This window comes from Oncorhynchus mykiss, chromosome 9 (assembly GCF_057628025.1).
Source record: "Oncorhynchus mykiss isolate SJ-2025 chromosome 9, ASM5762802v1, whole genome shotgun sequence".
Taxonomy (NCBI): Eukaryota; Metazoa; Chordata; class Actinopteri; order Salmoniformes; family Salmonidae; genus Oncorhynchus; species Oncorhynchus mykiss.
In genome coordinates, this window is record NC_143030.1 from 55,412,207 (window position 1) to 55,435,042 (window position 22,836).

General features: G+C 42.3%; 1 protein-coding gene across 2 annotated transcripts in view; it reads left to right on the forward strand.

Annotated features, from left to right (window-relative positions):
• Positions 1-21,799, forward strand: part of LOC110532305 (plexin A3) — a 144,034-nt gene extending 122,235 nt beyond the window's left edge. Inside the window, exons 18-32 of one of the 2 annotated variants that reach the window (XM_036988238.2) lie at positions 3,354-3,593; positions 3,906-4,049; positions 5,414-5,648; positions 6,081-6,229; positions 6,810-7,066; positions 7,198-7,264; positions 9,107-9,253; positions 14,969-15,128; positions 15,503-15,606; positions 15,737-15,833; positions 15,920-16,110; positions 16,231-16,400; positions 17,038-17,250; positions 17,350-17,500; positions 17,635-21,799. In XM_036988238.2, coding sequence (XP_036844133.2) covers positions 3,354-3,593; positions 3,906-4,049; positions 5,414-5,648; positions 6,081-6,229; positions 6,810-7,066; positions 7,198-7,264; positions 9,107-9,253; positions 14,969-15,128; positions 15,503-15,606; positions 15,737-15,833; positions 15,920-16,110; positions 16,231-16,400; positions 17,038-17,250; positions 17,350-17,500; positions 17,635-17,730 — 2,421 coding nt within the window. In that variant the 3' untranslated portion in view covers positions 17,731-21,799. The remainder of the gene's footprint in view (positions 1-3,353; positions 3,594-3,905; positions 4,050-5,413; positions 5,649-6,080; positions 6,230-6,809; positions 7,067-7,197; positions 7,265-9,106; positions 9,254-14,968; positions 15,129-15,502; positions 15,607-15,736; positions 15,834-15,919; positions 16,111-16,230; positions 16,401-17,037; positions 17,251-17,349; positions 17,501-17,634) is intronic. The other variant, XM_036988239.2, reaches the window with a different exon arrangement.
• Positions 21,800-22,836: the final 1,037 nt, after the last annotated feature.

Genomic DNA, 22,836 nt, shown 5'->3' on the forward strand with positions numbered 1-22,836 from the left:
AATTTACCCGTCTAACATCAGATTACTTGCGCTGAGGTGGGAGGATGGCAATATTTGAGGTGTATCCTTAAAAACAAGTGGAAAATGGCAATTTCATTCAGTGCAAATACGGAGATTTAATGGCCCAAAGCAGCTGTTTGTCGCAGTCTTTTCAAACAGCTCTTACACTAAAAGGGCATTCTCATCATTTTCACAATTTCACAGTATTATTCCAACCTCATAATCAAATGGATTTATATCAATCAAATGTATTTATAAAGCCCTTCTTACATCAGCTGATGTCACAAAGTGCTGTACAGAATCCCAGCCTAAAACCCCAAGCAGCAAGCAATGTAAGTGTACAAGCACAGTGGCTAGGAAAACTCCCTAGACAGGCCGGAACCTAGGAAGAAACCTAGAGAGGAACCAGGCTATGAGGGGTGGCCAGTCCTCTTCTGGCTGTGCCGGGTGGAGATTATAACAGAATATGGCCAAGATGTTCAAATGTTCATAGATGACCAGCAGGGTCAAATAATAATAACCACAATGGTTGTAGAGGATGCAACAGGTCAGCACCTCAGGAGTAAATGTCAGTTGGCTTTTCAAGGACGATTATTCAGAGTATCTCTACCGCTCCTGCTGTCTCTAGAGAGTTGAAAACAGCAGGTCTGGGACAAGATAGCACGTCCGGCGAACAGGTCAGGGTTCCATAGCCACAGGCAGAACAGTTGAAACTGGAGCAGCAGCACGGCCAGGTGGACTTGGGACAGCAAGGAGTCATCAGGCCAGGTAGTCCTGGGGCATGGTCCTCCTCCGAGAGAGAGAGAGAGAGAGAGAGAGAGAGAGAGAGAGAGAAAAAGAGGGAGTGAGAAAGAGAATTAGAGAGAGCATACTTAAATTTGCACAGGACACCGGATAAGACAGGATAAATACTCCAGATTTAACAGACTGACCCTATCCCCCCAACACATAAACTATTGCAGCATAAATACTGGAGGCTGAGACAGGAGGGGTCAGGAGACACTGTGGCCCCATCAGATGATACCCCCGGACAGGGCCAAACAAGCAGGATGTAACCCCACCCACTTTGCCAAAGCACAGCCCCCACACCACTAGAGGGATATCTTCAACCACCAACTTACTATCCTGAGACAAGGCCGAGTATAACCCACGAAGATCTCCCCCATGGCACGAGCCCAAGGGGGGGCGCCAACCCGGACAGGAAGACCACGTCAGTGACTCAACCCACTCAAGTGGCGCACCCCTCCTAGGGACGGCAAGAAAGAGCACCAGTAATAGGTAGGAGCAAGATAGATAGGTAGGAGCAAGCCCATGAAATGCTTTGTAGGTTAGCAATAAAACCTTGAAATCAGCCCTAGCCTTAACAGAAATGCAGCGTAGAGAGGCTAGCACTGGAGTAATATGATCACATTTTTTAGTCAAGGTTCTAGCAGCCGTGTTTAGCACTAACTGAAGTCTATTTAGTGCTTTATCCTGGTAGCCTGAAAGTATAGCATTGCAGTAGTCTAACCTAGAAGTGACAAAAGCATGGATTACATTTTTTGCCACATTTTTGGACAGAAAGTTTCTGATTTTTGCAAAGTTACGTAGATGGAAAAAAGCTGTCCTTGAAACAGTCTTGATATGTTCGTCAAACGAGAGATCAGGGATCATAGTGTGTAAATATATATAAAACACTCCACTGGGTCTTCAAGACTCACCAAAGCAGGTCTTAGCAGTAACGTGGTTGGTTATGGCATGGATTTGGACAGTGGAACCGTAGCCTATCCAGCCGTGACTCATAGTGCCCATATGCACATGGAACAGAGAGATGTGCTTTTTGTGCCTGTGAACCTTGTATTTAGAAGGTTTGTTTAATTTAATAAAAACCCAAGATTAGCCTGCCCTCCCCTCAATGAAGGCTGTTTTTTGTCCTGCCAATGCATTCACAAAGTAGCCAAGTCTATCAGGAAAGGGTTTGGCTCGTGAGACCGCTTTTAAATAAATCTTAATCACCAAAGCTTTATTAAAAGATTACGTTTGGGAGCCGCAAATATCTAGCTGACATCCCCTTTTCGTATATGTATTATAGGCCTACATTGTTTCAGCCAGCTACTGTTATTATTTGTGATGTGCGTAAAACCCCCTCCAGTTAGGCTACATGTCCATCATGGAACGAGAGATGAGATGATGTCGGTGACCCTCGTATTTAGAAACGTTTATGTTATTTCCTGTAAGAATAGCTTGTTTTCCGTTTCATTTGATTGAAAAACAAGCCCTCAGGAGCAGGGTTTAGGTCAATTCCATTTCAATTTCAGTCAAATCAGGTAGTACACTGGAATTCCAATTCTCTTCCATGCTTTTCAATGAGGAAGATTTGGAATCGGAATTGGAATTTGGTTTACTTTCTGAATTGGTTGGAATTTAAATGGTAATGACCCCAACCCTGCTCAGTGAGCTACCCTTAAAGCTGGTTCCACAACAATGCGTCGAGTATCTTTCTTGTCCTGGCCATGCATTAGCAAAGTAGCCTATCCATAAAAGGTTTCCAAATGGTCTAATTGTGAGGCTTTTACAGTCATGCTTTTGCATTATTCACAATTCGCATAGGCCTACCTGCATACTCCATTTCGCTTGTATCCATCCCCATTTCCAAAGTGCTCCTCTTGTCCGGTTACCAAAGACACGCTCCTCCAAACAAAATGATTCAGTCTTATAACGCCACAATGGTGCATAGGCCTATATCTTGCTTATTGCGAAAGTGACTCACACATGCAATAGGCTACATAACATTTTAAGGGGAGCCTAGTATTTTATTTCAGGAGAATTGCGATACATCAAGACATGTATGGCCTATACTCATTGAAGCAATTACATCAATGTTGACTGCCAACTCTTCAAACATATTTAGCAAAAACTGTTTGTATTATTTGTTACTGTAACCTATGCTATGTATTTAATAAACATATCAATATACAATGGACTAGGACGAGGATATTCCGGCCCCCAGACTAATTGCAGTTGATGACAAAGCAAAGACCGTCAATAACATACGGTAGGCTACACAACTTGAGAAAAACGCATGCAGTATTAAGCCATGGAAGCCGCTGATTGGCTAGTGAATGGTCAAGCCTTCGTCACACCTACAACTTATTTGTTAATCAAAACCCAGCCCTTTCACACCACCGCCACCTCTTGTGCCCATAATTCCCACTGTGAAAATAGCAAAAAATATTTCTGACACACCCCCAGACCTATAGCGCAACCGCCAGCGCTAAGATTTACCATTGCGCTAGTTTTGGTAAGACAAGGCCCTTTGTCTCATACGTATTCCTGGTTTGACCCTCCTCCTTCATCTTCCTCTTCCTGTCTAGGTGTGCACTGTGGTTAATGATTCTGTGATGACCTGTCTGGCCCCGGGCATCATTTACACCAAGCACCAGGCACCAGAGTCAGGCCTGCACCCCGACGAGTACGGCTTCATCCTGGATCACGTGGCCGCGCTGCTCGTCCTCAATGGGACACCTTTTACCTACTACCCCAACCCCACCTTCGAAACACTAGGGAACTCTGGGATACTGGAGGTCAAGCCTGGCTCTCCCATTATACTCAAAGTAAGTAGATTGTGTTCGTTTGATTTCATTTTCTGTTACTTTTGTCAGTTGACAGAAAGGAGAAAAAATCTCTAGAGATGAAGCGTCTTGGGTATTGGCCCAAAGCAAGAGAGGTCCTGTGAGACAGAACCAGTACAAAGACAACTTCCCTACATGTCTACTTACAAATCCCTGAGCTGAGGATGGACTTACAAGTCAGGATTGAAGACCCATAAAAACACTTTATTGTGTGTGTGCTTTAGTCTGATAAAGATATTATTGTCCCCAAAAAATGTATTTTGAAAACTAACAACATGCTTCTTTTTAAAACAGGGAAAGAATCTGATTCCCCCTGCTCCGGGCAACACCCGCCTGAACTATAGTGTGATGATTGGTGAAACTCCCTGTCTGTTAACCGTCTCGGAGTCTCAGCTGCTCTGTGATTCGCCAGACCTGACCGGGGAGCAGAGAGTCCTGGTAAGACCAGAGGTCCCGCCCACCAGTTACTGTAATTTGAGTATTTTATGTCAACAATAGCTTTTTGTGAAGTATCCTTTATTGACATTGTCAAAACTGCTCTGGCCATAACCCAGTGCTGTTATTTCCCTAAATATATTTGCCATGTAGTTAATGCACTTTTATCTGTGCTATTTGGGAACATGTCTGACTCTGAGGGCTTTGTACATCCATAATCAATTCTATAATAGCTCTGGCTGTCTGGATGTTTTTTAACTTGAATGCTAATCCAACAAATGTAAAGGTCAAATGGGAAAGGGTCATTCTGCATTAAGCACTTATGATGATTACGGAGGCCTGCTGATACAAGCAATTTCCCATTTAATCTAACTATCTGTTGACTCCGCAGCTCGGAGCATTATCATCAATGCCAGACAGGACTACCTCTCTTTATTACAGGCACGCCTCAGCGCACAATGATTTCAGCTGTGGGCTTAAGCAGTTAAGGTGAAAAATAATCATCTTGGATTGATGAAATGCAATTCCTTTTTAAACAGTTTTATGGACAGACAACCGTTGTCGGAGCAGGTGATTTAATCGGCAGAGGGCAGTCTGGTCAATTTGATAACTGCAAGTGTCATAAGCAGTTATCCATGTATTCTTATACAGTGCCAGCTGCCAAGACAATCACGGCACAGAATGATTAGAAGCAGGTAGATTTAGTCTGGAGTGTGGCAGCTTGTTTACTTTTTGTATCAAAGGCATCGTCCTGATCCTATGGTATTGACTTGACATTAACACGCCTGGACGAGGTAACTGGCTGTTGATTCAGTGAAACGCTCAGACTCAATTTCATCAGATCAATAGAGTCAGCTGTGGAGAGAAGGGTACGTTTACAAATCAAAGCTGAGATCAAAGAGAGGGGGAGAGAGGGAAGAAGGAGAGAAGAGAGAGCAGTAGCGGGTGATGGGTGAGGTGGAGTGATCTCCCTCCCAGGGGGAGGGAGGGATGGAGATGCATGGTATAGCGAGAAGGCTGGGCCAGCTGTGTTAATGACCTGACACACAGCACAGCAACAGACAGACACACAGACAGACAGCAGAGTGGTATTCTCCCTGTTCCCTTCCATCCACGCCACTCAATAATTAAAGCACTCAGCAAGAGTGGAATGGGCGGGTAAAGGTGAAACTCGTTAGCCAAACCTGTTGGAGGCCATCAGTAATTGGCCTGAAGTTTAAAAAGGAGATGTTAGAAGGGTCTCCAATGAACCTGGGTCAAATCTAAAAACTTTCAACACGTATCTCTGAGTCTCTGCTACATACTGTAGTTATGAAACCCTTCGTATCACAGAGACACATTTTTCCATCTCTGCGTTTCTCCTCCAGATTGTGGTGGGTGGTCTGGAGTACTTCCCAGGCACCCTGCACATCTACTCCGACAGCACCCTCACCCTGCCGGCCATCATCGGGATCGGGGCGGGAGGAGGGGTGCTCCTCATCGCCATCATCGCCGTACTTATCGCCTACAAGAGGAAGACCCGGGACGCTGACCGCACCCTGAAACGCCTGCAGCTGCAGATGGACAACCTGGAGTCCAGAGTGGCCCTGGAGTGTAAAGAAGGTAGGAGCACTGGTCTTCCTTATCCTATTTCTCTCCTGTCCTTTTCACCACGACCACTGACAAACAGGTTTATGTGTATGTGTTCCACATACATGGCTGTCACTGAAATGACACCAGTGCTCGCAGGTTATTTTGATATTCTCTTATCAGAGAGCTGTGTGTACTTTTGTAAGAGTAGTGACAAGGGTGCTATCAGCATTTGCTTGCCCTGAACAGTTTCTGTTACTGTGATGCTCCTGCAGTCGATATGTGACAACATGATACAAGTGAATCACTCCACATTCTTTACCATATGTTTCCTCAGACGTTGACTCTGTACGAGGTAAAATAAGTATTACTCATGTCACACGGCTGACTGTGTACAGTATGAGGATTATCAAAGCATCCAGACAGTGACTCAGAGATTTGTCTCCTCTGCTTCTGTCAACACAGCATTCGCTGAGCTGCAGACAGACATCCAGGAGCTGACCAATGACATGGACGGAGTGAAGATCCCCTTCCTGGAGTATCGCACCTACACCATGAGAGTCATGTTCCCCGGTATCGAGGAGCACCCCGTCCTCAAGGAGCTGGATGTAAGTGTAAGAGAACTACAGCTCCAGTTCCCTTCACTTCACTGCCTTGTGTTTATATCTTCATTTGTCTTGGTAACTTAGAAGAGTATGCTTTCATGAGGTTCACTTTTCTTGTACTGTAACTCACTGCCCAAATAATAAGGAATATAAAAAGCGACAGATCCTGTTTCAAAATCCCCCAAGCTCAGTAGCCAGCAGTACTCCTCCTCTCTTAGTGCTGAGCTTCAGAGCAACCTATTTTCTTTTCCTCTCAACCTCTTTTCTTTTTAATTAAAACCTGAGGCAGAATCAAAGCAGGAGCCCCACCAGGCCTCCGTAGACTACTCGTCTAGAGACTGCTACAGAAATGTTTGGAAAATAGTGAAGTTTTTATCTGGTACTCCATGTAATACTCATACTACAAAAGACAAACAATTTTCTCTCCCCCTTTTTCTCTTACACTTTCCCCCTCTCTCTCCCTCTATCCCTCTCCCCTCTTAACCCTTTGGACCTCCTTTTGTCTATTCCCACCTCTGTGTCTGTGTACACCACCCCCTTTGAAATGTGATTTGTGTACACCCCCATCCTCCTGTGTCCTGTCCCTCAGTCCCCGGCCAATGTGGAGAAAGCCCTGCGTCTGTTCAGCCAGCTGCTGCACAATAAGATGTTTCTGCTAACCTTCATCCACACCCTGGAAGCCCAGAGGTCCTTCTCCATGCGGGATCGCGGCAACGTGGCCTCTCTGCTCATGGCCGCGCTGCAGGGCCGCATGGAGTATGCCACCATGGTGCTCAAACAGCTGCTGGCAGACCTCATCGAGAAGAACCTTGAGAACCGCAACCATCCCAAACTGCTGCTCCGACGGTGAGGCTACTAACCTGGAGAGAAACGGGCTGGGTGTTATCTTCTCGCTCCCTCACTAACACCTCTACTCATGCTGTATGTGTACAGGACACGTGTTTTTGAAACTGACCGGTGTCTCATCTCTCCTGTAGGACAGAGTCTGTGGCAGAGAAGATGCTCACCAACTGGTTTACGTTTCTGCTGCATCGATTCCTGAAGGTAATTCTAATGGTGCTCCGATTTATTTCTAACTGAGGGTTGATCTAGGTTCAGAGAAGAGAGATTTAAGTACATAGCAGAAGATTTATGTTCGTGATTTATTCGAAAAACGTCTGTTTGGCTGAAACACTAATAGGCCTAAAGCAACACTGTGACCTGTATTCTTTCTGTTCACGTTTTCATTTTTGAACCTGAAATTCTGTAAAAATGATCTTTAATGACTATTATTAGTGTAATCTGTGAGTTGTAATTATATTTTTGAGGTGGAGTTCTTTGGCTAATCATGGTCCTGGTGCTGTTAATTCTCACTCTGTGTGACCGCAGCACAGTTGAGTGCACACACAGCACGGCCACAGCATGAACCATATCGGGGAATCACTCCAGGGGCAGTTGTGGTCATTTTGTCTAACCACATCCACCAACCAAAATGGCCTTTCTGTGTTTTTCCTGCCCATATGCTGCTCCTGCTTTACTCTGGGGTTGGATCGAAATGGCCATTTGCGTTAAGGACACGAACATCAGGCCCATTGAGCGTTCATGCCTGAAATGCCTCTTGGAATGTAGCTATGGATAGCAGCCAAGTAAATTTAAGTTACATCAGTGCAGATGTTAAAGTGTTCTGGCCATCTCCCCAGTCTCCCCAAGTAATCACCCTGAAATGTTTCCACAAGCCTTTACTTAAACTTCTATTCAGAATTAACTTTCACATTTTCATATTCAGCTTGCATAGCAATATTCATCTTTCTTAGTAAGGCTTATCACTGCAAAACATTTGTTTTAACACAAATATATATCTTAACTGGGGGAGTTCAGTACCTTATGGTAGATGGGGGTGGCAGGTAGCCTAGTGGTTAGAGCACTAGCATTGGGCTGGTAACTGAAAGGTTGCTAGAGCAAATCCCCGAGCTGACAAGGTAAGAATCTGTCGTTCTGCCCCTGAACAAGGCAGTTAACCCAGTCTTCCTAGGCTGTCATTGTAAATGAGAATTTGTTCTTAACTGACTTAACTAGTTAAATTAAAAATAAAAATAAATGGTATTCGGGAAGGTAAAGGTTCTAGACTTGTTTAAAATAACACATGTAATGTCATGTTAAGATTTCTAAAGTTCTGAAAACAAACAAAAAAACTTACTTAGCAACATAAACACATTTAGTGAAGAATAAATTATCTGAGGATTTAATCTAATTGGACATGGTCTGGAAAAATATAGAAGTTTGACTGGTTTTCAACTGAGAAGAAATTCTGGAGAGTAACTTGAAATCTGTAGTTATGATGTTATTAAATATGACGTCAACTCAACTTTAAAGATTAAGACCACAGAAGAGCATGTCCTTGAAAACAGTACGTACGGTAATACAGAAAATCCCTGACACATCCCAGCATGACCAATCAGTTTTACTGAATGCTGCTCATACTCTCATTGCCCTACTTAAATTTGACAATTTGGGGTCGTTTGTGTGTTTGGGGTTTCCTTTGTTTGAGTATGGATTTGAATAATGCTCCATTTGCTCATTGACAGCAGGATTTGGAGGCCTGGTAGATTGTCCATTGTCCTCTGTGTGTCTGGGCTGGAAGGCCACTCTGTGCGAGCAGCTTGAGACTCAGGATGTCACGTTGTAATTAATGATGTCAAATTAATCAGCCTTAAGAACTAAATAATAGTGTTCTCAGTATCACTGGTTAGTAATCAAAAGCCTGTAAGTGGGTAATTGGTAACTTCCCCACTCTTCACTACGCTGTCTGAAAGGGATGTGATTGCCGATCCCTCTCCCCTTCTCCCAATCACTCCCTCTCTTCCGCTTCTACTCTCCCCCCCCCCCCCCCCCCCCCCCCTCTCTCAGGAGTGTGCGGGCGAACCTCTGTTCATGCTGTACTGTGCCATCAAGCAGCAGATGGAGAAGGGGCCTATAGACTCCATCACAGGAGAGGCGCGCTACTCCCTCAGTGAGGACAAGCTCATCAGACAGCAGATTGACTACAAACAGCTGGTAAGGAAGGACCCTCCCTCCACACACACACACAGCTCTCACACACCAGTTTCATGTTTCATTTGAGTGTGGCCCAACGGAGCCAACCCCCTCAGTCCCAGGACAGCAAGATGAATCCATGTACTGATTCTCTCTTAATGTGGTTGCAGAAGCAAAACAAACAGGAGGATGTTTAGCATGCTTTGCCATGGAAATCACCTGTCATGTTACTGAGGAAGTGATGTGGGCTGTGGCTCCCCCATTGGCTGTGGGATCCCAGTGTAGGCAGGGGTAGGCAGAGCTGGGGCTGTATGGGTGAAGGAGGTCTCTTGGAACGAACCCACTCATCACTCAATCACACAATGACCTGCTGCGGGCCAGTAATGATTCAAACAAATCAAGCATTTATTGTCTGCCCATAAAACAAACCTTCCCACCACATCGCTCTCTCTCCCCAACGAGGCGGCCAAGCAGCACTGCCAGGAAATACTACACTTAAACAATTATTGATTTACTCACCGTCAGCAACCCATTGACTTCCACATAAAAGCGTCACACCCCACATTTGCGAATAAAAAATAGAAACAGCACAGGAATTCTCTAAATATTACCTCATATTAGTTATTTATATGGAACAATAACAATACTCTGACTTAGTAGGATACACTAGTAGCCCGTCCCACACCCACCCCTCCACTTCTCCATGAATCTGCATCCGAGGCCATTCTTCACTCGCGAGCACACTGCCTGGTAAAACACTGCAGCATCAACTCAGGACAGGTTCATCTCTACCTCCTTCAGAGGGATCGATAGAAGGAATGGCAGATGTCAGAGGAATTAGCCCTAAAGAGACAGATGCTCCCCGAGGAGCTGTCTATATCTCTGGCCCTGGGGAACCCAAGTAAAGGTCAACCCTATAGGACGGCTTTATGCCCCCTGGTTCCATATACCCTTAAATCACTCATAATCTGTACCACCTATGGATGATGGAGGCTCTGTTATTGATAAGTCTAGGGCCATCTGGGCACTCTATCGATAACTATCATTCATGGTTATCTCTTGTATCCCTTTAAATGGCATTAACCAAGACTGGCAACTTTACTGGGAAGTATTTCAGTATTTGATACTCTGATGCTGTAAAGTTATCCTATGCACCATAGATACACAGATCGGATAGATATACAGTGCCTTCAGAAGGTACACCCCTTGACTTTTTCCACTTGTTGTTGTTTATTTATTTTATTTTTTATTTATTTCACCTTTATTTAACCAGGTAGGCAAGTTGAGAACAAGTTTTCATTTACAATTGCGACCTGGCCAGGATAAAGCAAAGCAGTTCGACACATACAACGACACAGAGTTACACATGGAGTAAAACAAACATACAGTCAATAATACAGTATAAACAAGTCTATATACGATGTGAGCAAATGAGGTGAGATAAGGGAGGTAAAGGAAAAAAAAGGCCATGGTGGCAAAGTAAATACAATATAGCAAGTAAAACACTGGAATGGTAGATTTGCAGTGGAAGAATGTGCAAAGTAGAAATAAAAATAATGGGGTGCAAAGGAGCAAAATAAATAAAATAAAATAAATACAGTAGGGAAAGAGGTAGTTGTTTGGGCTAAATTATAGGTGGGCTATGTACAGGTGCAGCAATCTGTGAGCTGCTCTGACAGCTGGTTCTTGTGTCACAGCCTGAATTTAAAATGGATTAAATTGAGATATATTGTCACTGGTCTACACATAATGCCCCATAATGTCAAAGTGGAATTATGTTTTTTTATATATATATATATATATATTTTTTTACAAATGAATAAAAAATGAAAAGCGGAAATGTCTTGAGTCAATAAGTAAAAGAAGGGCACCTATTGGTACATGTAGATGGATAAAAATGAAAAAGTAGACATTGGATATCCCTTTGGGCATGGTGACATTATTCATTACACTTTGGGTGGTGTATCAATACACCCAGTCACTACAAAGATACAGGTATCCATCCTAACTCAGTCGCCAGAGAGGAAGGAAAATGCTCAAGGATTTCACCATGAGGCCAATGATGGCATGGCTGTGATAGGAGAAAACTGAGGATGTATCAACAACGTTGTAGTTACTCCACAATACTAACCTAATTAACAGAGGGAACTGGAAGCCTGTACAGAATATAAATATTCCAAAACATGCAACAAGGCACTAAAGTAATACTGCAAAAAATGTGGCAAAGCAATTCAGGATGTGTTATGTTTGGGGCAAATACAATACAATACTGAGTCCCACTCTCCATATTTTCAAGCATAGTGGTGGCTGCATTATGTTATGGGTATGCTTGTAATCGTTAAGAACTGGAGAGTTTTTCAGGATAAAAAAGAAACGGAAGGGAGCTAAGCACAAATCCTGGTTCAGTCTGCTTTCCACCAGACACTGGGAAATTAATTCACCTTTCAGCAGGACAATAACCTAGTACACCAAATCCAAGGCCAAATCTACGCTGGAGTTGCTTACCAAGAAGACAGTGAATGTTCCTGAGTGGCCGAGTTACAATTTTGACTGAAATCTACTTGGATAAATCTATGGCAAGACCTGAAAATGGTTGTCTAGCAATGATCAACATCCAATATGACAGAGGTTGAAGAATTTTGAAAATAATATTGGGTAAATGTTGCACAATCCAGGTGTGAAAAGCTCTTACACCCTTTTCAGACACATGGAATGTGCTGCCTTGAAAGCGTCTCGGCTACGGCGTGTCTGTAAGGGTACACTACAGCTTTTTAAATGCCAAAACTAAACCTTCTCTGGAGATAGTTTCGAAGCGCCACTGAACAGGCATTTTACTTGTCTGCAAAGGAATGCCGCTTTTGAAGCGGGACTAATGTCCATCACTAGGCAACCAGAACTGTCAATCAAATCAACTGCCTGCGCACGGCCTGCATGTCTGCTGCCTCCACACACATCACTCTCTCCTAAAAAATGCATTTTAAAGTTCATTAAATACCATGACATACCAACACATTTAGTCGAAAGAAAACACATCTAGCTACCCTACCATAAAAAAAACAGCATGTAAACAACACAACAGCACCTCAGTCAGCAACGTTTGTTGTTGTCAGGGAAACAATACAGAACATTCTATGCCAGAATTCTACTGTATAAAAAATAAAATAATGATAATTGTCTGAAAGGTTATCAATTGTCGCTATCAGCACATTACCGTAGCGGCGTTACTGTAGCAGCGTTCTATATCTTTAAAGGGTATTAGAAACGAAGCCAGAAAGACTCACAGCGGCCAAACGTGCTTCTACAAACTGTTGACTCAGGGGTGTGAATACTTACACTACTGTTCTAAAGTTTGGGGTCACTTAGAAATGTCCTTGTTTTTGAAGAAAAGCACATTTTTTGTCCATTAAAATAACATCAAAGTGATCAGAAATACAGTGTAGATATCGTTAATGTTGTAAATGACTATTGTAGCTGGAAACGGCAGAATTTTTATGGAATATCTACATAGGCGTACAGAGGCCCATTATCAGCAACCATCACTCCTGTGTTCCAATGGCACATTGTGCTAGCTAATCAAGGTTTATCATTTTAAAAGGCTAATTGATCATCAGAAAACCCTTTTCTAATTATGTTATCACAGCTGAAAACGGATTAAAGAAGCAATAAAACTGGCCTTCTTTAGACTAGTTGAGTATCTGTAGCATCACCATTTGTGGGTTTGATTACAGGGTCAAAATGGCCAGAAACAAAGAACTTTCTTCTGAAACTCGTCAGTCTATTTTTGTTTTAAGAAATGAAGGCTATTCCATGCGAGACATTGCCAAGAAACTGAAGATAGTCTAGAGAAGGCCAGTTTTTTTTCAAAAAGAAGGACATTTCTAAGTGACCCCAAACCTTTGAATGGTAGTGTATGCAAATGAGATATTTTTGTATTTCCTTTTCAATAAATTTGCACTTTGTCATTATGGCGTATTGTGTGTAGATGGGTGATATTTAAAAAAATATTGCATTGATTTTGAATTCAGGCTGTAACACAACAAAATGTGGAATAAGTCAAGGGGTATGAATACTTTCTGAAGGCACTGAAGGCATCTTTTACCACCAAGGTGCCACAAATCTTCCCATGTCAGAACTTGCTTGGCCTTGGACCTCCTCAAATGATGAGGATTCTCCCATTCCTTGAGAATTCCTATAATTTGCTTTATAATTGGTTTTTAATCACAAATGCCCCACTTGTTAACTATTTCCAGTGCATGGCAAGAAGGAAATTGACTTTGCTAATGATCAATGAGTGGCAGTGGTACAGATGTCTGTGGTACCCTGTGCCAGCTGCACACTGTGCTAATCACCTGATTAACGCACCCAGCCCACACCAAAGGTCTCCTCATGAATTTATATGGACTGGCAGCATGGTGTGTACATGCCCAGTATATAAATACATTAGAAGGACCCCTCTACTCTCTGGTCACTATCCTTTTTGGATGGATAGTACACCTTGGTTATTCCAAAAGGCAACGTAGGTCATTTGATGGCGTTTTAGTTAGTAGATTGTGTGAAAACAAGAATCAATGCTTTTCCAATAGTCAGGATTCCTCTAGCGAAACAGTCAGGCCTACAGCATCATTTTTTATCGTCCGTCAACATGGCACACTAGTTTACAGAAAGACATTAGCCAGTAGACAATACGGAATCTATTATTTATGTCCACTATACAGTGACATGGTAATCCCTGCATAGAGTTTGTATATGAACTCAGAAGACGGACTCGTTGTGACACCACTCCTCTATGCTAGTTAATCTGTCAATGCAAGTTGCAAATTAGGCTGAATGCATCTTCATTTGTTATAATGACAGTTTCCCAAATAGAGCCTGACTTCTCTATATTGTGACTGAGTGAGCTGTGAAGGGGTGCCAGAACTGTTAAAAAGATGTTATGTGGTTGCTCTCTATCCTCAATCTCCTCCTTTTAACTATGGTACATTGTGTCATATAAATCCTTGTTTGTAGTTAAATCAATGTCCTCTGTCAGTTTTATATTGACCTCAGGATGGCTCATAAATGTGTCCTCCATATCGCTTTTATTCTTCGGTGATTGTCTTCAAACAGATGAAATCTTCATTATCGACAATGCAGTTAATATATCTGGGGGGATTATTGATAAAATTGCATATAAAGTGATTCAGAAAAAAAAAAAACATCTTAGGAAATTGCAGTCAAAACCTCTCTCTTTCTTTAAAGAGATTGAACGGTACTTTAACGCCTAGTAAGTATTTTTTTAAACCTCCCGCTTTGGGATGGTTGTGTCAATGTGTAGTTCATACATGCATAATCTATGAGCAGAATTACTGTTTTACCTCAACTAGCCACAAAATCCCTAGTTTGTTTTCTGGAAGCTGTGCAGCGCCATTTTTGCTCCATTTTACCCCACGTGCACCACCGGTAATTAGAGTTTTAACCAATGAGCTTGCCCCTCGCCATTTGAGTGACAGCTAGCAAAAGGCCTGCCCAGCATTATCCAATGTGGTTGCAGGGCGGGTCCAAGTGGACACAGCAGAGAGAGATTGAGAGAGCAATAACGTGGTGCACATATCTGCTCATATGTGACGTAGTATGCAATTTTCGGCGACCACTTTCGGCTTGTGAGCGCTATTTTCAAAATGATTGTCTGAAGTTATACAAAGGTTTGACAGTGCATCATCCCTAGTACTGACGGCCCTATGGTTTCTCCCTCCCCAGACTCTGATGTGTATCCCTCCGGAGGGAGAGGCAGGCACGGAAGTCCCGGTGAAGGTGCTGAACTGTGACACGGTCACTCAGGTGAAGGACAAGCTGCTGGACGCTGTATACAAGGGCATCCCCTACTCCCAGAGACCCCAGGCTGACGACATGGACCTGGGTAAGAACCTTCGGAAAGTATTCAGACCCCTTGACTTTTTCCACATTTTGTTACATTACAGCCTTATTCTAAAATGGATTAAATAGCATTTTTTGTCCTCATAAATCTACACATAATACCCCATAATGACAAAACTGAAATACCTTAATTGCATAAGTATTCAGGCCCTTTACTCAGTACTTTGTTGAAGTACCTTTGGCAGCGATTACAGCCTTGAGTCTTCTTGGGTATGAAGGATTTATTGTGAAGGATGTGAAGCATTTATTGTAACTAATTGCGACATTGGTTAATAGTGATTCCCTTTTGAAACTAAAGATACAGATTAAACTAATCAGATCTAACCAATTTTCTGTTGTTTTTTTATGTCCTCACAGAGTGGCGACAAGGTAGACTGACCAGAATTATCCTTCAAGATGAGGACGTCACCACAAAGATTGAGAGTGACTGGAAAAGGCTCAACACCTTGGCCCACTATCAGGTCAGACAGCAACACCAGCTGGACACATCCACATAATACTCATCCACATTATTCACACACAAAGACAAATACTATCATATTGATGGTCATTCATTTGATGATACAACATTAAAGATCTCTCCTCCTTCAGGTGACCGATGGTTCTCTGGTAGCCTTGGTCCAGAAGCAAGTCTCAGCCTACAATATTGCTAACTCGTTTACCTTCACCCGCTCTCTGAGCCGCTATGGTACTTATCAATGACCTACAGTACTGTTTGAAAGCCTGGCCCCACCCAGCCTCCTACAGTATCTGACTGTGTCGTTGTGTTTCCAGAAAGCCTCCTGAGGACGTCCAGCAGCCCAGATAGCCTGCGCTCCCGTGCCCCCATGATCACCCCTGACCAGGAGACTGGCACCAAGCTCTGGCACCTGGTCAAGAACCACGAGCACGCTGACCAACGGGAGGGCGACCGCGGCAGCAAGATGGTGTCTGAGATCTATCTCACCCGCCTACTGGCAACCAAGGTCTCTTTTCATTGTATTTTTGTGAATTGTCTCATAATGTGTCATGATAATGTATCATTGCCAGGCACACGTTCCTTTCTTGGACACTGTATTAACACCACTTGTCTGATCACCCTACAGGGAACTCTGCAGAAGTTTGTAGATGATTTGTTTGAGACGGTGTTCAGCACGGCCCACCGCGGCAGTGCCCTCCCTCTGGCCATCAAGTATATGTTTGACTTCCTGGACGAGCAGGCCGACAGGAGGCAGATCACTGACCCGGACGTCCGCCACACCTGGAAGAGCAACTGGTGAGCACAGTGTCACCTCTCTGTCTGCCCCTGTTTCTTATAGCTGCCCCTTAAATAAGCCTCTGGAACCCAAGCTGTATCTGTGCATTTGGTAAAAGAGTTTGGGACCTCTGTCTCAATCTGTCTCAGTCTTCTTGGCTGTTTGAAATGGCCACTAATGAGTCAGTGCTACTAGCCTCGCAGGAATGGTACAGGCATACTTACAAGCCCACTCCATAATCAACTTTTCAAAGGAGGGAGTAATGAAAAGAATTATGTGCAATTTCCGGTTCTTCCTCAACCAAAGGGAGTTTTTCTCTCACCACTGTTGCTTTTGGCTTTCGTTTTATAAAGGTATAGAACTGAGTCTTTTTAGTCACGTGTTTATGACAAATGACTAAAATGGGACACTTGGAATATAGATTTAATTAATAAAAATTCATAAGATTGTATCGTACAGTACCATGACTGTGACTGCTTTTATTGTCTCAAAGCTCTATTTGAGTGGTCCACAATGTGGTTTTAAAATCTGTATTTTGTATTGCCAACTATTGTATCATTGTGGAGTGACACTTTAAAACATGTTTCTAACTCTAAGATTCCCCTATAATGGTCCCAAACCTTTTCTCCTACCTTTTCTCTGCTTTCTCTCTGACAGTCTGCCCCTGCGTTTCTGGGTGAATGTGATCAAGAACCCTCAGTTTGTGTTTGACATCCACAAGAGCAGCATTACGGACGCCTGTCTGTCTGTGGTGGCCCAGACCTTCATGGACTCCTGCTCTACATCAGAGCACCGCCTGGGCAAGGACTCCCCCTCCAACAAGCTGCTGTACGCTAAAGACATCCCCAACTACAAGAGCTGGGTGGAGAGGTATAATTTCAGTTACCATCAATTTTATTGGCTGTCATATCGACTTTTCTCTCAAAGAGTCAAACACTGAGCACTCTTGTGTCTCTTTGCTTGTGTCAGGTACTACAGAGATATCAGTAAGATGCCTACCATCAGTGACCAGGACATGGATGCCTATCTGGTGGAGCAGTCTCGTCTCCATGGCACCGAGTTCAACACTCTCAGTGCTCTCAGTGAGCTCTACTTCTACATTAACAAGTACAAAGAGGAGGTAAGAGGCATGGGCCAATCCTCTGCTTTATTATGCCTCATATTGCACAGGTTAACTTATTTTATACCTAAATGTAATGTAAATGAACGTTCTTATTAATGTTGAGGAATTCTTTCTCTTACTCTTCTGTTCAGATTTTGACAGCACTGGACAGGGATGGGTACTGCCGCAAACACAAGTTGCGACACAAACTGGAACAAGCCATTAACCTTATGTCGGGCAGCAGCTGAGGGCGGAGGATGGAACAGGGGGTCAGGGGTCGGGAGGAAGGGGGGGGGGGGGGGGGGGTAGTTGAACTGGGGAACGGACCTGTGTTGGAACATACGCAGCTTGTGCTAGTAAAAATGAAGACATAAGACACTGGACAATCAACACAACGAACCACAGCACAGCACATTAAGCCCAATGTCTACTGACCAGATTCTGTGCCCAATATCCTCACTCCCTCAAACCTCTACCTGCCATTGCCAGTGAAACATTCTGAGTCATTTTTTTCTCCACACTGGCCTTTTCAATGACAGACTCTTTAGTAACTGCCTAATCTAATGGAAGAGGACTACTGTGGATAATATGAGATACATTCCAATAGAGGCATACAGTAAGTTGCTTTGGGAACTGTTCTGAATTGCCAAGCTAGTGCCATGGGATGAGTAGCTTTTGGTCTGGGATAATATTTGTACAAAGTGCTGAAAAGTAACATTTAGGTGTGGACTGGATTTTATCTAGAAACGTATGGGCTTTACTACAAGTATTGTAAGATACCATAACCTATTGGCCCCAAAGGAAAGCTTTGAGGCTCTGTTTTGATGTGTTAGGGTGGGAGATTCAATGCCAGTGTGTGATGAAGGAGGCAGTGTATGGACAAAAGAGACCAAATTCTGGAAGCACCAGAGGCCTAATTAAGTGACAAATTGAGGGGAGTGTTGGGGCTGGGCTGAGGCTGGGCCATCCCCCCGTCTCTCAAATGCCATAGCGACAAAGCGCCTTTTTCCTTTTTTTTTTTTTTTTTTTGTTCTTAAAATTTGGGGCCAAATGGACCTTTGCTGATGGTGAGGCTCAGCTCAGAGTCCAGAGTTTTAAAGCTTGCCTTTGTGTTGCAGGAAGTGAAGCCCTCTCCTCGTAGACGTTCCACCCCTATTGTAACTGTCCAGCTAATTATACTTAGATCCCTGTGTCAGTCTGCACCACTGTGAATCTGATCTGTCAGGATCTGAGGAATTCCCATCCAGAGCCCAGGGCCACTGCTGTCGTGGAAACAACTATTTTTACCCATATCAAGCATCCTAAATCTAATCGATCCGTCACGAGCAATAAGTCTAGTTCTAAAACAGCAAGCCATGTTTCATTAGATTACATTAAACCAATAGTTATGTTAGAGTATCTCTATGTTGCGATAATCATTCTGTGTAGTAATCTTTCTGTTCCAGATTTTTTCCGTATTGCAAATGACAGCTTGATCAAAATGTGTAACGCAACACCAAGGACACCAGTATTCATTGTTTTTTTAAATTCTAGAAACAGAATGCGGTCTAAATACAACCTGTGTGGTTGTGAGTTCACTTATGTAGGTCATTCGCAGTAGTAAATGGAGAAAATGCCTCTATGCTGCCCGTGTTTCCATTACCATGCTAGAGGTTACTGTGTTGAATTCTGATTCCCAACCCAGGAGACCTTAATCCTTCATTCTGTTTACCCCACGGTCCCAGAGAGCCAGCAGCAGTAGGCTGTTTCGTAGGTTCTGATCAGCTGGTAAATGCCATTGCTCTGTGTTGACTCCCTCCATGACAGACAGTAGAAGCTCTGTGTGTTTCAGTGGTGGTACAGCGGCTTACTGTACACACTCCTATGCTCCCTCTCCATACTTCTCTACTAGGAGGGAATGCAGTCTGGTGGTCTTATACCTCAATATTATTTGAGTGCATTTACATGTGGTTCTGAGTTCGGCCCTATCCAATGATGAAGTATTTATTGTTTTGTCTTTATTTATTTCATATTTATTTACATTTTACACAAGAATGTGAACTCTTGTTTTGTACAGTTTTAGTGACTGTACACCTGAACACAGTTGGTGTGCTCTGTACTGTACTATAGGCCGAGTCTGCAACACTGCTGCGGGAGTCTTTTTGATGCCAATTCCCACACAGGGCCGGGTTCATTTAGGATACATCATAGATTCAGTAAATAACAGAGTTCCTTCACATCCATAACTGAAAAGTAAATCTTTGGTCGCCACATCAACTGTTTGGTGACAACAGTGAGGAATGCAGACTGACCAAAGGAGGCACAGAGAACAGAGAACAGATGATCACGCTCTTGTCTTTGGGTTGACCCACATATTACAATATATGTTAACCATAGATTACACCACGTTTAAAAATTCAGCTACAAACATACCTTTAAAAGATTTTTAGTTTAATAGGATAAAGCCTCAAATTCCAATGTTCCCCATAACTAATGTTTGACAAATATGTATTTGTACTACTAAAGCCAGAGGTTTGTGGTAATCCTGGTCCTGAATATAAATATTTCAGTATAACTAACAGTTATTTTATCCATTAATTCCTCGAAGATGAAATACAATTTATTGTTAATAAATTAAACCAATACTTTGGTCTATCAGTGTACAGGTGTTAGTCCTCTAGACGCTGGCTGTGTGTTGTTTTTCATAGGGACCTTTAACACGGTTATGCTCTGTTTAGATCTGACCGAAATGGATCTGAAACAAACTCATTACTGTAGACTAATTAGGCTTGCTTATCAGCCCAGGAACAAAAGAGCCATTATTATATATTTTCATAACCCTGCACACATTTCATTAAATCCACACCAAGTGAGAGAGAGAGAGAGAGAGAGACCCATTTTTCTACATGGAAGATGCACATTGTAGATAACCACCAAATCAATTTAGAATTTGGTCTTGGAACTCTGAGAGAAATACATTTTCAAATAAAACTGGAGCTCATTAGCATGTTAAGAGCTGCAGGAGGATAATTAAGGAGAATGGGTTTCAACATCCTGGTGTTATTTTGGGGCAGAGAAATTGGGTCAGTGTATCTGGATCTAGCTCTGGGGGGGATATCACCTTCCACCATATGTGAAAATGACTCAGTCAGAAATGACGGCCTGGTTGCCAGAGCTGCTCTGTCAGCATTGCAGGTGTATTACAGATATCAAAGCTCTGCTTGAGCCACTTTACAAAATTAAAGTTTATCATAAATCTGGAAGAGAACGTCTTGAATTTTGACTTAGTACCTCTGGTTAACGCCATCTCATAGGGTTTGAATCTGGTTGCAATCTACCCACATAAGTAAACAATTCAAATAGTAACTGCAATAAGGTATCCATTTTTGGGGGTGAAATCATCCAAAGTAGTTTGGCTGCCTGCCATATGTAACCGGTGTGAAATGGCTAGCTAGTTAGCGGCGTGCGCTAGTAGCGTTTCAATCGGTGACGTCACTCGCTCTGAGACCTTGACGTGGCTCTTGTGGAGCGATAGGTAACAATATTTCTTGGGAGGCAGTTGCCAATGTGTTCAGAGGGTCCCTGGTTCGAGCCCAGATTGAGGCAAAGAGAGGGACTGAATCCACACTGTTACACATACATCATATGTAAACTAGTGAAGGGCCAGGTGATTGGGCTGTAGAACTCAGAGCCGCGGCCGTACGTCTGGTTTTGCGATGTTGTTTAAACAGCAACATAAAAAAAAGCACCTGTAACATGTAAGGAAGAAAGGAGGGAGTGCAAACTTGTGATGTTTCTAAGTAGATACTGTAGAAGCTATGTCCGTTTTAGATCCATAATTACATTTCAGTCAGTGTTCTAGTAAAAAAGTTAAACTTTTGTCTCAAATAAATAAATTATAATTTATTTGTTGATTTTGTCTGTTTATCCCAAATGTTTTAATCGATTTAACGTAACAAATTTCTTTACTGCTTCAAAGATATATGGAATTTATTAACTTTGTCTGGAGAGAAGGTAGCTTTGTGACTGACTGACGAATGGATGATTGCTCTGCCTAGTCCTTAATTCTATATAAATATATAAATATATTTTGTATAATTATTTGTTTAAAATGTTTCCTTTTAAATTATTGTTATTTCTTTTTATATTTTATTTTGTTAGTTTGAAGGAGTTGTAGTAATGAGTCCTTTAAACGCTGGCTGCAATGAAGTGTTTTGTATATATTTGCACTTTTTTTTACTCAGTCAGAGGTTTTTAAAAGATTGGATTCTAACTTAATGTTGAAATGACAAGCATGGTGTTTTGTTTTGCTAATTAAAATATGTGGATGATGCTGTATGTTCTTGAATGTTTTATTCGTGTATGATCCTCAATGATTATTTTCTCTGAACAATGTTTGAATTCAAATAAAGGCAAGTGTTTTAGTAAAAATTCCACAAAGATTATCCAAAGTGGACCACGTATATGAAATTCAGTGTCCTTACTTTGCTCCTTCAGTACACAAAATACTGTTACAAAACTAACAGAGGAGATCAATTCACAGTCTAAGAAGTATACACTTGAAATGACCAGTGGTGCTGTGAGCATGTTCATAATAAAAACAGAATATGTATCACATCTTTTTAAAAGATTGCAAATCTATCCCACCTTTCAGATATCATCTCTTTATCATGAAAGGGGGAGATTGTGCTTTCTTCTCTGCCTCCCTGGATTAAAAGCAGGGCAGAGGATTTGGTATACAGATCAGAGAGAAAAATGGGATTGCAGACCGTTTTATGTACAGGGATTTCCATATTCACATTTCATCAAAAACAGATGAATTAATCTGGGCCTGACACATGAAGATGTGCACTTGTGGTACAGGTATGCATGGAAACAGTATCTAGGTGTGGAATATTAAGAAAAAGTAGTACCAGAATCCTCAACTTCATTAATTAGGACAGCAGATCAAAGATGTAGAACATCAAGCAGGATTGTAAACAAAGCTGAAAAACAGATCATTACAACCATATTCCCCCTAGAAGATGAGTCAAAACAGTCAAGGTGGGATGTTATTCATATTAGTGGTTGTGAATTGATACACGTTTTCTATTTTTGTTATAACAACCTTTAACTGTCTTTATTAGGGATTTGTATACGGACGATGTTTGATGGCATTGACTATCTCGGATTGACGGACCAATCGTAGCATATTTCCTAGAACAATCTACAGTTTATACGTCAGTTTCATATATTTTTATATATATATATTTTTTTTTCCAAATCGTGGCATGCACAGTCAGTTATATATATGCACATTCCTCTACAAATCAATGGTGACTCGCCCTTTCACTGGCTGATATTTTTGAGAAAGGAAGTAACACGGTCATGAATAT